The sequence below is a fragment of the Thamnophis elegans genome, chromosome 13 (assembly GCF_009769535.1).
Source record: "Thamnophis elegans isolate rThaEle1 chromosome 13, rThaEle1.pri, whole genome shotgun sequence".
NCBI lineage: Eukaryota > Metazoa > Chordata > Lepidosauria > Squamata > Colubridae > Thamnophis > Thamnophis elegans.
In genome coordinates this window covers 29294714-29309384 of record NC_045553.1, presented here as the reverse complement: position 1 = coordinate 29309384, position 14671 = coordinate 29294714, and the positions used below count along the sequence as shown (strand labels likewise).

General features: G+C 41.0%; 1 protein-coding gene across 1 annotated transcript in view; it reads right to left on the bottom strand.

Moving 5' to 3' along the window:
• Positions 1-14671, bottom strand: part of DOCK5 (dedicator of cytokinesis 5) — a 143888-nt gene that overhangs the window by 109425 nt on the left and 19792 nt on the right. The window contains exon 2 of the mRNA XM_032229966.1: positions 3444-3527. Within this exon, the coding sequence (XP_032085857.1) occupies positions 3444-3527 (84 nt within the window). The remainder of the gene's footprint in view (positions 1-3443; positions 3528-14671) is intronic.

Here is a 14671-nt window from a genome sequence, read left to right as displayed (position 1 = left end):
AAAACCTCCACTGCGTTGTGAATATTATAAATCTGGTTGCATCAGGATTCTTAGAAAAAAGTGTATCCTATTAATATAGACATTTGCCATAAAAAGCAATTGCAGATAGGCAGATATAAATGATAACTTCACAGCAGGGCTTCCAAAGTTGTATCAATGACATAAGGATCTATGAAATCTGGGAATGTTCAAACATAATAAATAATCAGTGGAGACCGGTTTTCCTGCATTAAAGTAGAAGTCAGCCATTAACTGCCTGGTCTTCACACTTTGCACAGCAACAACTATCAGCTAAATAAGGAAACAAATTCTTGAATCTGCCTCTGAACTTTGGCCTTATTCATTTGAATGAATGACTCAGTCCGTCCACTGAGATTTGGATAAAAGCTGGATAAAATTAGATGAAGAAAGTGGAAACTTTAAAGATAACTCCTCAGATTGTTCCGTATCCCATGAATTCTCAATTTTGAACTTAGCACACCTAGCTAGATGCACTGATTTTCTACCATCTACTGGAAAGGCTTTAGAACAGGAGTATCAAACTCGATTTCATTGAAGGAAACATTAGGGTTGTGTTTGATCTTGGGGGACTGGAATGGGTGTGGTCAGAGTGGGTGTGACCATCTCAACATCACTCATGTTGGGGGCGCCTGTAGTGGCCGGAGCGCTCTGCCAATGAAAACAGGCTCCTGAGCTCCGTTTTCGGCTGCCACAGCCTCCTTCAACCCTCTGCCAATGAAAATGGAGCTCAGGAGGGCTGGCAGAGGGTTGCAGGAGCCATGGTAGCCGAAAAGAGAGCTCAGGAGCTTGTTTTCACTGGTAGAAGTGCTGCTGGTCAGTCCTTTGCTTTTTCCCGGATGGCCCCACAAGCCCAATCTAAGTATCCTGTGGGCCGGATTGAGCCCCCGAGCTTTGAGTTTGACACCCCTGCTTTAGAGGAAAGTCTTTCAGTTCTGCTTTTCTAACAGGCCATCAAAAACTCAGGCTTATATGTGAGTATATTTCTTTACTCAAACGAGTGGAATCCCATATAGTGAAAGCTATAGGTAGATGTATATAATCCCGATACTAGCTGCAGTCAAAGTTCAGTTTTCTTTGCAGGAAAGAGAAACAAGGAGAGGTCTTGGGCAATTGCTGTTCCATTTGAAGTCTTTGAGTTGAGGGGAAGGACAATAGATTTAACATGCCCAAGAACTAGAGGATAAAGTGATCTTGCATATGAAAAATAGAGATAAAGTTAAAAAAAAAAGTTGCTTTTCCCCTTTCCTTAAAAGAATGACCCTCTCCTTTTTTTTCAGCAAAACAGAACATTCTCCTTGACCTCCTGATATTGTATGTTGTCTTGGGAAAAACAAACTTTTTCCAGCAGTACTTTGAGAGTGTTGTTGATGGGCAGATTTTCAAGGCAGGGATTAATATTAGGTTAATCTATTAATTTAGTAATGGGACGTGGTGGCTCAGTGGCTAACCCGCTGAGCTTGTCAATCAGAAAGGTCAGCAGTTCGGTGGTTCAAATACCTAGTGCTGCATAACGGAATGAGCTCCCGTTGCTTGTCCCAGCGTCTACCAACCTAGCAGTTCAAAAGCATGCAAAAATGCAAGTAGAAAAATAGGGATCACTTTGGTGGGAAGGTAACAGCGTTCTGTGCACCTTCAGTGTTTAGTCATGACCATGGAGACGTCTTCAGATAGTGCTGGCTCTACAGCTTTGAAATGGAGATGAGTACTACCCCCTAGAGTCAGGAATGACTAGCACATATGTGCAAGCGGAATCTTTATCTTTACCTTTATTAACATAGTATCCCAGCTTTATTATTTTTGCAAACAACTCAAAGTGGATAATAACTCAACACATATTCTTACTCCTATTTTCCCCACAGTAATTAACTGTGAGGAAGATGGGTTGAGAGAGAGTGATTGGCTCAAAGTCACCCAGTCCACTTTTGTAGCTAAGACTGAACCCACAATCTCCTGCTTTCTAGCTTGGTGACTTAACCACTAAACCAAACTGGTTCTCAAAAACACATTGCTTTCCTTTGTGGATAGGAGAAAATATTGTCACTGTTCTTTCTGATAGGAAATGCTGATTCTAATTTAACCATCTAGTTTAAATGGCTCCTTGGGAATGGGACCAATAGTTTCCTTCGTTTGTCTGTCCCTCTTTCCCATATGCAAGGTCAGCCAATGCCCTGGTTCTCTGCTGCATTAAATCTACCACTAGAAAGGAATCCACTCCCCTCAAATGCATCTGCCAATACAGCATCACCAACAAAAATCTTTTTTGGCACCTGAGCTCTAACTGGCTACTCTCTGATGTCAAGGACAAGCCAGCCTGAAAATAAAATAAAGGCCTAGACCAGGGGGTTAATTAAGCAGCTTGTTTGACTTGCTGGTGAATCCCAGGTATTCAGCTCCTAACTTAACACTGACAGGATGGAGAGCATCATAAAAATGGAGACTCAGCAACCCTTTGCAATCCTCACGTGACTCAATTCTCTTTCCAGCCAAGGTGGATTAGCTCAAATTCTATTCTCTGGTCTGTTGGAGCATAACAATGAAATAGCAACTTTCAAGAAGTATATGAAATGCACTGGAAGTTAAGCACATGAAGCCTCTCATCCATTCCAGCAGGGAAAGTTAGCTGTACAGCAAGGGATCCTTTACTGATCAATCAAAAGCAACACTATGCCATAAAAATTCAGGCAAGTCAATAAAAATTCCACTAAGGGGATCCAATTTAGCCTTCCCTATTGACCCAATGCATCTTCTTCCAGGTATGCTGGATTATAATCTTATTCCACAACAATCCCGGGCTGAGAAAGCCTCAGGTTAAACTAGATTATCACAGTCATTAAAATGCCAGAAATGAAGTCAGACTCAAGATTACATTTAATTACAAAAGCAAAACAAGAGTCTTTATGTTAGGATGCAATTGCACCTACTATACGTCTGTATATACATCTCATCATGACCTGCTTGTGGGCTTCTCAAAGTTACCTTTGTGTAGTCAGAGAACTTGAGAGTCATTCAGAACTGCTCCTTGATGCGGTTGTTCTCACATGCATCTTTTACTCATGCCAAAACAACCCAATTATACTGGAGCACCTGTACATTTCTACTCAGCAAAACTTTAAAACAACAGCCAAGCTAGAGAAGATGCAGAAAGAAGCAGCTGGATCGTATAGCAACTGAGTGGTCATCGGTGGAAAATAATATTGATCTTCACAGCTTCTTATATTTGGAATTCCTGCTTCAGATCTTAAGAGTGCTCTCTCTGGAACAGATACAACAATAATCTGTGTAACTGGGTTTCGTCACCTGAGATTTATTTGCTTTGCCTCTTTCCATTTTGTTGATCCATACTTTCAAATACAAAACCCAGTGTCTTCCATTGGACCTAGGAGCCTTTCCCATTCTTTCTTGGCCATCCAGAACCTGCTTACCTTCATACATCTCCAGGATGTGAACAGTATCTCCAACCTGTAAAGAGAGCTCCACATCCTGGACTGCTTTGTAATTGTAGATGGCTGAAAAACAAAAGCAACAGATGGAGAAGGAAAGACATAAACTAAAGGTGGCTAATTGCGATTAAAGCTAGCATCTTCAACTCCTACCCTTAAGTAACTCCCAGGACATAGGATCCTGCTGGGCGATTCACCCAGGTCTGCCATCAGCAAGGTGGGCAAGATAAACCTTCCCTTCAACTTCCTAGATATTTAGTAGTCATGTTTTGCATTCCCCTTCATAATGAACGAAAGAGCATAAAAATGGAATGGACGTGCTTTCCATTGGTCTTACCACCCATCTCATTTTCTTATTGGCCTAATAGTTGCCTAGTCAGAGACTACCTGTTTATCTAGTGGCACAGTGGTTCGAATGTAGCTTTGCAGGCAAGCTCTGCCCACATCCCTGAAGTTTGATCCTAATGGGTCTCAAGGTTAACTCAGCCTTCCATCCTTCTAAGGTCAGTAAAATGAAGAGCCAGAGTGTTGGGGGCAATATGCTAACATTGTAAACTGCCCAGAGCATACTGTAAAGCACTACGGGGAGGTATATATGTCTTAAGTGTTATTGCTATTGCTAATCTGAGTTGTCATGACACAACATTATAAATGAACAAGTAAAGAATTAAAGGCAAAAGTTAGGCAGAACAGGTAAGTCAAGAAGAAGTCTTGGTTATGTAGATGGTGTCCAAAGTGCTCACTTTTCACCAAAGTTTAACATAAGGTCTGTGTTGGGACATCTTGCTAGACCTAGTATAGTTTATTTTGCAGAGCAGAATTATGAGTCCCAAGCAGATGCAATTTCAAAAAGGTATACTTATAACAGCCGCCTCCTCCCATTAAAAAAAAAGCAAATCAGGGGATTTTGCCCTAGGCATTAATTCACACTTGTGGATTAAATCACACTAAAACCAGTTAACAATAGTTGAAGGTCTATGTATAGGGCTTGTAACCATCTCTTGGTGTAGATCAGAGGGTGTCCAATCTTGGCAACTTTAAGACTTATGAACTTCATTTCCTAGAAAGCTCCAGCCAGCATGAAATCCACAGACTTTAAAGTTGCCAAGGTTGGACACCCGTGGTGTAGATACTTTGCAGGATTGCAGATAGCCATCAAAGGACCTATGATGTACATCAGCTAAATGGTTAAAGTAAAGATGGGAGCTACCTCAATATGACGGAATCAAGGTGAGTGAGCAATTAAGAACTCTTGGAGAAAAGGGAAATAAGAAGCTGGCATTCAATGGATCTCTTTGTTAAAATGTTTTTATTTTCCATTTTTCATTTTCATACAGTCACATATATACTGTGCATAACCGGGGCCATACAACATTAAACAATAATCACAGCAGTTTTTCTTGTCAGCAATACCCCCAGAAATATAAATGAAATAAAACTCAAACTCAAACTCAAATAGAAACCCAATATACCTCTTCCGCTCTCCATACACCTCTTTCTTCCGCCCCCCTCCAACTTACCATCTTCCCTCCATCATTCGCCTCTACCCTACTTCCCCTCCCCCTCTACCACTCCTCTCTCCCAGTCCATTCCCTCCCTTCCTTCTCACCCTCCTTCCCATCCTCTCTCCCGCCCTCTCTACCCATCTTCCTTCTATCCCACTCCTCCTCCCCTTGGTGTATTTCTACGATATGTCAATGTATTCAGCTTGTCTTATTTTTACGGAGAAATTAAAGAGAAACAGTATACGTGAAATTGCATTACGTTGAAATCTAACTCATAGTATATGTCCCCCCCTCCCCTCCCCTCCCCCCCTAGCACCCCACCTCCCTCCCCCCCCCGACTTCCCAGAGCACATACACGGTATAGATTTTTAACAAACACAGTCTAAAATATATTGAGACAAAAGCAATTAAAAAGAGGTTAATAAAATCTCTACATTGATCTTAGCTTCTTCCTGTTACATAACTTTGAACAGTTTAACTCATTCCTGATCCTAAGCGTAGACTACAATGAATCTCTTGAAAGGACAAAAGAGCCTGCAATTCCCCTCTTCACACCAACTCTTCTATCTGTGAAGTTGTCCATCCATTTCTCAGCTTCTCAATTCTATATGAATCAAGAACATTAGTGCTAACTGAACTCACATGATGAATATGGTCAAAGACACTCTTGTTAAAAATGATACCTAACCAACCCCAAGAGAGACATTTAAAACAACTCATTTGTACTGTAGATCAAGGGCCAAAGAGCCTAATGCTCTGCCAATCTTCTGAACTACAATTCTTAATCGGAATTGGTGAGAATTGTCTCCCTAAACCTGAGACACTGAATATCAGAGTTGGAAGGGGAGTTCTTCTAGTCCAACATCCAGTCAAACAGGAGACCATTTCACACAGGTGGCTTTTTAGTCTCTTCCTAAAAGCCTCCAAAGATGGAGCTAAAGACAAGCTGCTCCACTGTTGATTGTTCTCATGGTCAGGAAATGTTGGGTCTCTCTTTGATTAGTTTCTTGACTTCCCTTTGGTGCTTTGGAAAATAGGTTGACCCCCTCTTCTTCATGGCAGCCCTTCAAGTATGGGAACACTTCTATCATGTATCCCCTGGTCCTTCTTTTCACTAGACAAGCCATATCCAATTCCTGCAACCATTCCTGCAATCTGTCTTAGTTTCCTAATCATCTTTGTTGCTCTTCTGTGCACTTTTCTAAATCAACATCTTTTTTATAGGGTGCTGAGCAAAACTGGATGCAATACTCCAGGTGAAGTCTTACTAAGACATTGTAAAGCAGTACTAGTACTTCACGTGATCTTGATTCTATCCTCTGTTAATATTAACACGACACTGGCTATCCAGCTTGAGAACATCTATGAAATACTTTTCCTTCTGTGTGCGCATTTGAAGACGTAATCTTACAAGAACTTAACCAGGAAATACACTGGATTCATCCATAATTAGGTATATAACTTCCTGGGCTAGTGCCAAGGCAAACAAAGTGGTCATAGTTTACCACACAGGAAATAATAAACTTGCAATGATTTCTTTCAACTCTAGCGACTATAAATAATACTGCAATAAATGGCAACTTGAAGGTTTACTGGATATTTTGAGAACTGGCTGCTGGATGAACAGACATCTATTTTAAGTCTTCTTCTCCTTTTCCGCTCCTGAAACCCCAGCTTTTAAACAAAGAGTTTCCTAGCTCTCTTCTTACAGTTGGGATTAATATTGTCAATGTGAAAAGAGCCATGCAGGTGGTATTTTCCTTATCCATCATCAGCTGAGCATATGTTTGGGGCAGATTCACATGAGAAAGCAAACACAGGGGGTGAATAATCAGCGCATGAGGAGGGGAGAGAGTTTTAAAAGTCAGCTGTGCCAACAAATACATAGCTCCCCCACACATTTCAAGGAAACTCCTTATCATGGGGAATGTCTGTTGAAACATTAAACAATGTTTCTCTTTGCATATTGCAAAGAGAGCAGAATAACAGAGTTGGAAGGGATCTCGGAGGTCTTCTAGTCCAACCTCCTGCTCAGGCTAGAAGCCCTACACCATTTCAGACAAACAGCTGTCCAATCTCTCCTTAAAAACCTCCAGAGTTGGAGAAAAGTCATTTCTGCAGCCTTGTAGAAATCACTCCCCAAAAGTTTCTAAAACTTCTAAACTATAGTTTCATTCTGTTTCACTCAATCTAAGTAACTATGGGGATTATGAACAGACTAGCAACCTATTCATTTCTCCTTCATCTGGACATAGAGATTGAGAAAGACTAGGCTAAATTAGTTTGAAAGTACATGCTTAGGATCATAGTGAAGAGAAGGACCAGGGGAGACATGATAGCAGTCTTCCAATATTTGAGGGACTGCCACAGAGAGGAGGGGGATCAAGTTATTTTCCAAGGTGCCTGAAGTCCAGACAAGGAACAATGGAGGAAAACTGATCAAGGAGAGATTCAACCTAGAAATAAGGAGAAATTTTCTGACAAGGAACAATGGAGGAAAACTGATCAAGGAGAGATTCAACCTAGAAATAAGGAGAAATTTTCTGACAGTGAGAGCAATCAAGCAATGGGGCTTCATCATTGGAAGCTTTCAAGAAAAGACTGGACTGCCATTTGTCTGAAATGGTGTAGGGTTTCCTGCTTGGGAAGGGGTTCGGACTAGATGACCTACAAGGTGCCTTCCAACCCTGTTAATCTGTAATAGAAATGGGATTCCCTGCTTCATGGCTTCCCAGGCAAACTTGAACTGGTAAATAAGAACAACTCTTTGTTTCTGATCAGGGGTTGATGAGAATCACTGCAAATCCCATTTGCTTTATTATAAGGGTTAGTAGTTTGCTATTCAAATTAGGTGTTTCTTTTTATCATCTAAAAAAAATCTATTTACTCTCCTATTGTTGAATAACAAAGCCTTTAGGTACAGCAAATTAATCCTATAACTGGTTAATAAAATGTCTTAAGAATCATTTTCTTTAAAAAAAAAAACAACGCAAATCAATATGCTTTCTGTGTTTCATAGGCGTGTGTGAGGTTGTGTTTTGTTTGAAAATGACTGTCCCTGTTTGGTGAAACTTTCAGCAGAGGGGTTTTTTGTTGTTATTATTGTTGTTGTTTTCAGATATTCTCCCCTGTTCTCAATTCTTAATTTTGGAAAATGAATGCCAACAGAATTTTGATGCTTGCTTTCACCTTATTTGGAATTATGGGAACAGAATTTGTTTTGGGTAAAATTCTATTATACTGTCCTACCTTATATCCCAAATACAACAAATATGGACTTACTAGTTTAAACACAACACTATATTGCACTTCCTTTTCCCAGTGAGTTCCTGGATTGTTTATTTGCACTGGCTGGTAGGGACAAGAAAGCAAAAGTGTTTGGCCAACATATACTTTGCACGACAGAGAATATGTTGACCCATTCTCCTTCTGCCACAAAGAAGAAGGGGTCAACCTATTCTCCAAAGTGCCCGAAGACAGAACAAGAAGCAATGGATGGAAACTAATCAAAGAAAGAACCAACCTAGAACTACAGAGAAATTTCCTGACAGTTAGAAGAATTAATCAGTGGAACAAAATCAGTGGAATGACTTGCTCCAACACTGATGGTTTTTAAGAAGAGATTTGACAACCGTTTGTCTGAAATGGTATAGGACCATGATGGCAAACCTATGGCACGCATGGCCAAAGTGGCATGCATGACTGGAATGCCTGGCATGCGCGGCATCACCCGTTCCTCCTCTGGGTTTCTAGTGTGCATGTGGACATGCCAATCAGCTGGCCTTTGCGCATGCAGCAGTGCAGGAAACCGGAAGAGCTGGTCTTCCATTTTCCGGCGTGAGCATGCATGCCGGCCAGCTGATTGGCATGTGCGCATGCACAGCAGTAACTGGAAGATTTGCTGGCTGGTGTGCATGTGTGCACCAGAAACCGGAAGTTCATTTTCCGGCATGGGCATGTCCCCTGGGAAGCTCCTCTTCCTGGTTGTGGCCCAGACGAGCGCGCGCATGAAAAGGTTTGCCATCACTGGTATAGGTTTCCTGATTGAGCAGGAGGTTGGACTACAACATCAAAGTCCCTTCCACTCTGTTCTCCTGATGCTGCTCTGCCCTGATGAGTCGGGGTTCTCCACAATTCTAACTTCAGGTACCATTCAATTTTCTTGAAATCTGGTTGTCAGTCTTAAAGAGAATGATATGAAGTTCAAAAGACGTATATATTCACAGAAGATAATACTCAGTAGATACAAACTAAATGTAATCCGTTCTAATCTTGATTGCAGGAAAAATGATTTCAGCAATAGGTTCAAGGTTCAAGGTTCATTTTATTTATATGCTGCCCTATTCCCGGGGGGACTCAGGGCGGCGCACAAACCCAAGGAGGGGAAGGGAAACACAAGAACTACAACAAAAAATACAGGGAATTTAAACAACCAACAGCCACACGATTCGAGAGGGGAAGGGAAATCATCGACCCCAGGCCTGCCGACACAGCCAGGTTTTAACGGCTTTTCGGAAGGCCTGGAGAGAGGTGAGGGTCCGAATCTCTGCGGGGAGTAAAGATGTGGAACACCCTCCCTGATCCTGTTGTTAGTTCCTCTAACCCCCCCCCCCACCTTTTACCTTAAGCTGTCTACCGTGGACCTTAAGCATTCCTTAAGAGGTCCCTAGGGGGACGTGCATAAGTGCACCAGTGTGCCTACCGTCCCTGTCCTACTGTCCCATTTATATGTACTCTTTTTATGCGTTTATGGCTATGTTTTGCTTATTTATATCCATTTATTTGTGCCATTTTTTCATGTGTTTTCATAATTGTTTCCTTGTACTTGTTGACAAATAAATAAATACATAAATAAATAACAATGGGTTGCACTCTAACTGCAGTACATTCTACTGTATCAGAATTCTTTATAATCCTCAACTGATGTTCATTGATATTTCTACAACTGGCATTTATACCAATTAAGCATACGATTTGTTGTTCAACCTGGTAACAAGAATATTCTTCTTCCCCCTTGTTAATGAAAACTGTCTTTTCTTTTCTAAAGAGTCTCAGCTTTAAATAATCCTATTGATGGTACCATAAAGGGTAGAGTTAGTCATTTACTGAGGCATATACAAGCAAAAACAAAAACAAAAAAATAATAAACAATCCCTGACTGGGAACACACAAAGCTTTAATCAAAGTACTGTTCTACTAAACAACAAGAAAAGTCAATTTGAAAGTCAATTTGATCACAAGAGGCTTAACTTTTGCAAAGTGAAACCTATTGTCCAGGTTTTGGGCACCAGGAACTGGTTCTGTGGAGACAGGTTTTTCTGTGGGTGGAAAGGACGTGGTTTCAAATGCTGCCTGCACCTCTGTGGGCTTAACTTGCTTGCATCGCCCAGTTTCTGGCTTGCCATAGTCCAGTTCTGATCCATGGACCAGGAGTTTCGGACCCTTGATCCAGGGAGACACACTAGATAGAAAGCCAAATTCAACTAGAAGATAAACAAGTATTTATTCTATTTTCTTCATTCAGTTATGATGCCATTGAATGAACCCCTTCAGAAGAATTTCATTTTCTCCACCTTCCTAAAGGTAAAGGTTCCCCTCGCACATATGTGCTAGTCATTCCCGACTCAGGGGGCGGTGCTCATCTGTTTCAAAGCTGAAGAGCCAGCGCTGTCCAAAGATGTCTCCATGGTCATGTGACAAGCATCACTAAACGCTGAAGGTGCATGGAACGCTGTTACCTTCCATCCAAAGGTGGTTCCTATTTTTCTACTTGCATTTTTACATGCTTTCGAACTGCTAGGTTGGCAGAAGGTGGAACAAGTAATGGGAGCTCACTCCATTACGCAGCACTAGGGATTTGAACCGCCAAACTGCCGACCTTTCTGATCGACAATCTCAGCGTCTTAGCCACGGTGCCCCTCCGCCTACCTATAAAATTGATAAGAAGATAACACTGATTCCAGGTTTCTTAGGAAATCTTGGAGATGATATGCCATAGAAAAGTGTTGATCAAAGAACACAGGAGAAAACTGAACTGTTAGATGCCTCATCTAGGGGAAGAGATTTGAACAATATAATATGGTGTTGACCTCACAAGGAATTTATATACCTCCTGAATTTGGCAGACGGATAAGACTTTTCTTTCATTTATATCTGAAACTTTTCCAAATTTATGAAGTTCTTCATGAAAGTGAAACTGGCAGACTCATTCATTGCTGTGACCTGGCTTAGAAGGAAAGGTTAGGAGGACAATAACTGTCGTAATTTAATGGCCATTGAGTGACAGCTTGGATAATTTTTGCTAGGAGCTTCCTGGTTCATACCTAAGCTGCTGAGTTTTTACTTGAAAATATTTTGCACTTCTCCTTAGATTATAACTGGTTTAATATTTAATTTGGGCAAGGCTGGGGATTCAAAACATGCATTACACCCTAGATTCAGCAAGCCTGAATTCCATTAATTGACAAACGTTTAAAATTGTATTTAAATATTATACATATTCTCTTTGCAACAACAACAGCATGAGTGGGCAGGTCAAAGGAAGAAAAAATTCTGCAGTGGTCCAGCAATAAATCACCTGGAGGAACCTCTGAAGTAATGTGAGATAAAATTAGTCAAAGTACAAGCCTTCAGGTCAAAGCATATTTCTTAGTGGGACAAAACCAAATATTTCTAGTTCCTTCTTGCAATTTTACAATTTGCAAAGAATTATCTGCAGCTAAGCTAGCCTCAAATCTATACCTCCAACTTTGGAAGCTCTATCCCTTTATGTTCTCTGAAGATACTCTTTCATGGAAAAATTGAAACAAGCAAATCAACTAACCAATTTCGTTGTATTTATTTTGTACAATGACAATAAAGACTATACTACTAACTATTAGAGAGGATTTGATAATGGGACACCAGTGGAAAGTCGGCATCTAATCATCATCTTCATACGATTACCACATTTTGCTTTTAACATTTCTGAGTGCCGAGTATTGGAAGCAACTCAAGTTTTGATCATAAAAACAAACAATGTTATGAAGGTAGCCCTCAATGTGCAAGCATAATTGAGCCTGGAATTAAGAATTGTAGGTCATTGTAGTCGTAAATTGAGGCATCACATGACCAGACCTGATTTTACACCTTTTTTTGGAGCAAATACAGTGGTTATTAAGTAAATCCATTTTCCATCGAAGGGGAATTTTTTGCTCAAAACTGGAAGAAAATACCAGAAATTGGCAAAAAAGATCGCAAATTATGGTCATGTGACTTTAGGGTAGTGACAATGGCCATAAAGGAAAGGCAGCTGCCAAGGCCAAAATGCGTGATTGTGAGAGGTTACAGCCATCGTAACTTTGAAAATGGATTGTAAATAACTGGGGAGATCTGTTGTAACTTCAAATGGTCATTAAGTGACTGATCATAAGTCAATGACTATGATCAGTCACTAAAAGCTAGTCTTTACAGGTAGCAAATTACATATACCAAGGTATATAAAAGGTCAGCAATGAGATTAGTTCATTGGAGAGTAAACTTCTAAGTAGTTTGGGTGTGTTAAGGGAGCTTTTTAGATTTGGAGTTGAGTAAAATATTTTAGGTATATTAAAGGTATTAGTGGATTGATTCATGTAGGAAAGGAGCAGAAAACTGGGAGGCAGAATTAAACATATCATGAGTTAGAATTGTTGCATTCCCACACAAATGCTTCAAGTCTTCCTTTTTTGCAACCTTGTAATCTTTAATTTGTAGAGTTGGGATGACTGGATGGAGCTGAGCATTTACTGGCCCTTCCTGACATCATGCGGAAGTCTAAAGGTCTAACAGTTATCCTTCCTAAATCCTGTTGACCTTATTTGATGCCAATTTAGTACTGGACTTTAGTTGATCATATTCTTGTGTTTAAAGGTAAAGATTCCCCTCGCACATATGTGCTAGTCGTTCCCAACTCTAGGGGGCGGTGCTCATCTCTGTTTCAAAGCCAAAAAGCCAGCGCTGTCCGAAGACGTCTCAGTGGCTGGCATGACTAAATGGCAAAGGTGCATGGAATGCTGTTACCTACCCACCAAAGTGGTTCCTATGTTTCTACTTGCATTTTTTACGTGCTTTCGAACTGCTAGGTTGGCAGAAGCTGGGACAAGTAATGGGAGCTCACTCTGTTATGCGGTACCAGGGAGCCAAACTGCAGAACTACCAACCCATTCTGATTGACAAACTCAGCGTCTTAGCGACTGAGCCAGCGCGTCCCAATTCTTGTGTTTAGGCTTAAATAAATGATCTATGCTGCAACTTAATTGATGGTCCTGATTCTTTGTGCCTCATACTGATCCATTTAACTATGCCCCCTCTTCCCTCCAGCTCTGCCTGTTCTTCTCCTAAAATTCACCTGTTCCATGGCTTGTTCTTACACATTATCTAAACATCCTGCTATTGAAAACCATCAATCCTCTGCTGAATTTCAGGAGCCCAAACAAGTAGGAGTAATGAGTAATATGGTTCATCACAGCCTCCTGAGGAGTTGTAATGTACTAATAATCTGATGGACTTCAGGTTTTCCGTCTCTGCCAAATATCACAGAAGCAAAATAATGTTTCAGAAAATGTAATATGCCTCTGTTAAATGTTAGGAAAAATGCTCCAAGAAGACATGCAATTGAACAGTACAAAGCAATTAGCCAGAGAGGGACCAGATTCATTCAAGCGAAGTCTAGACAGGCATCTGTCAAAAATGATTTAATCTGAATTCTTCCAATGAGCAAGAGGTGCGTGAAAGCCTTCAGCTGAATGCCCAACGGAAATGAAACACGATTACATATGATTGTATTGATTGCATCCCTTCTTTCACTTTCCTTTTCTCCTCTTCCTTGCAAAATTCCCTCACTATCCAAAGCTCCTCATTTAAAGCAGTGTTTTTCGACCTCAACACCTTTAAGATGTGGGAACTTCAACTCCCAAGAACACCGGGAGTCGAAGTCCACACACCCCAAAGGTGCCCGACTACTTTTTAGGGTGGGAAAATCACATACACTAATATGATCTATTCTGTGTTGTTGTTTTCTACACTTGTTACTGTTTTTACTCATTTATTACTCTTGTGAGCTGCCTGGGGTTATGTCACACAAGCTGGGTGGCTGCTCAAATCTTTTCAGTGAACAAATAATCAAGCAAACAATGGCATGGCCATTTCCACATATCTAAAAGCAGCCTGCAGCAGCAGCCTTCATGATTGTGTCATTGCTTCTCTTTCTAGTACAGCGGTAAGCTATATTTGTCGCTGGTCTCTGTCTTCCCCAGCGCTAATACTATAGGCCAGATCACCCCCCACTTTGAAATTTGGCACAAGAACCCTAATTTTGGTTGCATCTTCAGATGCTGGTAGTGGTTCCCTCCCAAAAGGACTCCAAGGACTCAGGGTGGCTCTCGTGATCAGGATCTTGTACTTTTTCAGCTCTTCCAACAAAATCTGTTACCATTTTATGCATGGTTTACTCAAACCCCTCCAGATCAGTGGTGTAATCATCTGAAGTCTGCTACCGGTTTGGTGATGCTACTGAGCATGCGCAGGAGCGCCTGAGGCGCACCTGTGCAGTGCTAAAGAAGGAAAAATTTGAAGCCTTCCAAGTCTGCAAAGGTAACTGGAACAGTGGGTGGGGGGGGCGGAATCTGCTGTGCCGCGGATTTAGATTAACAAGAAAGCAGGAAATCCAACTATTCTAGCTAATAT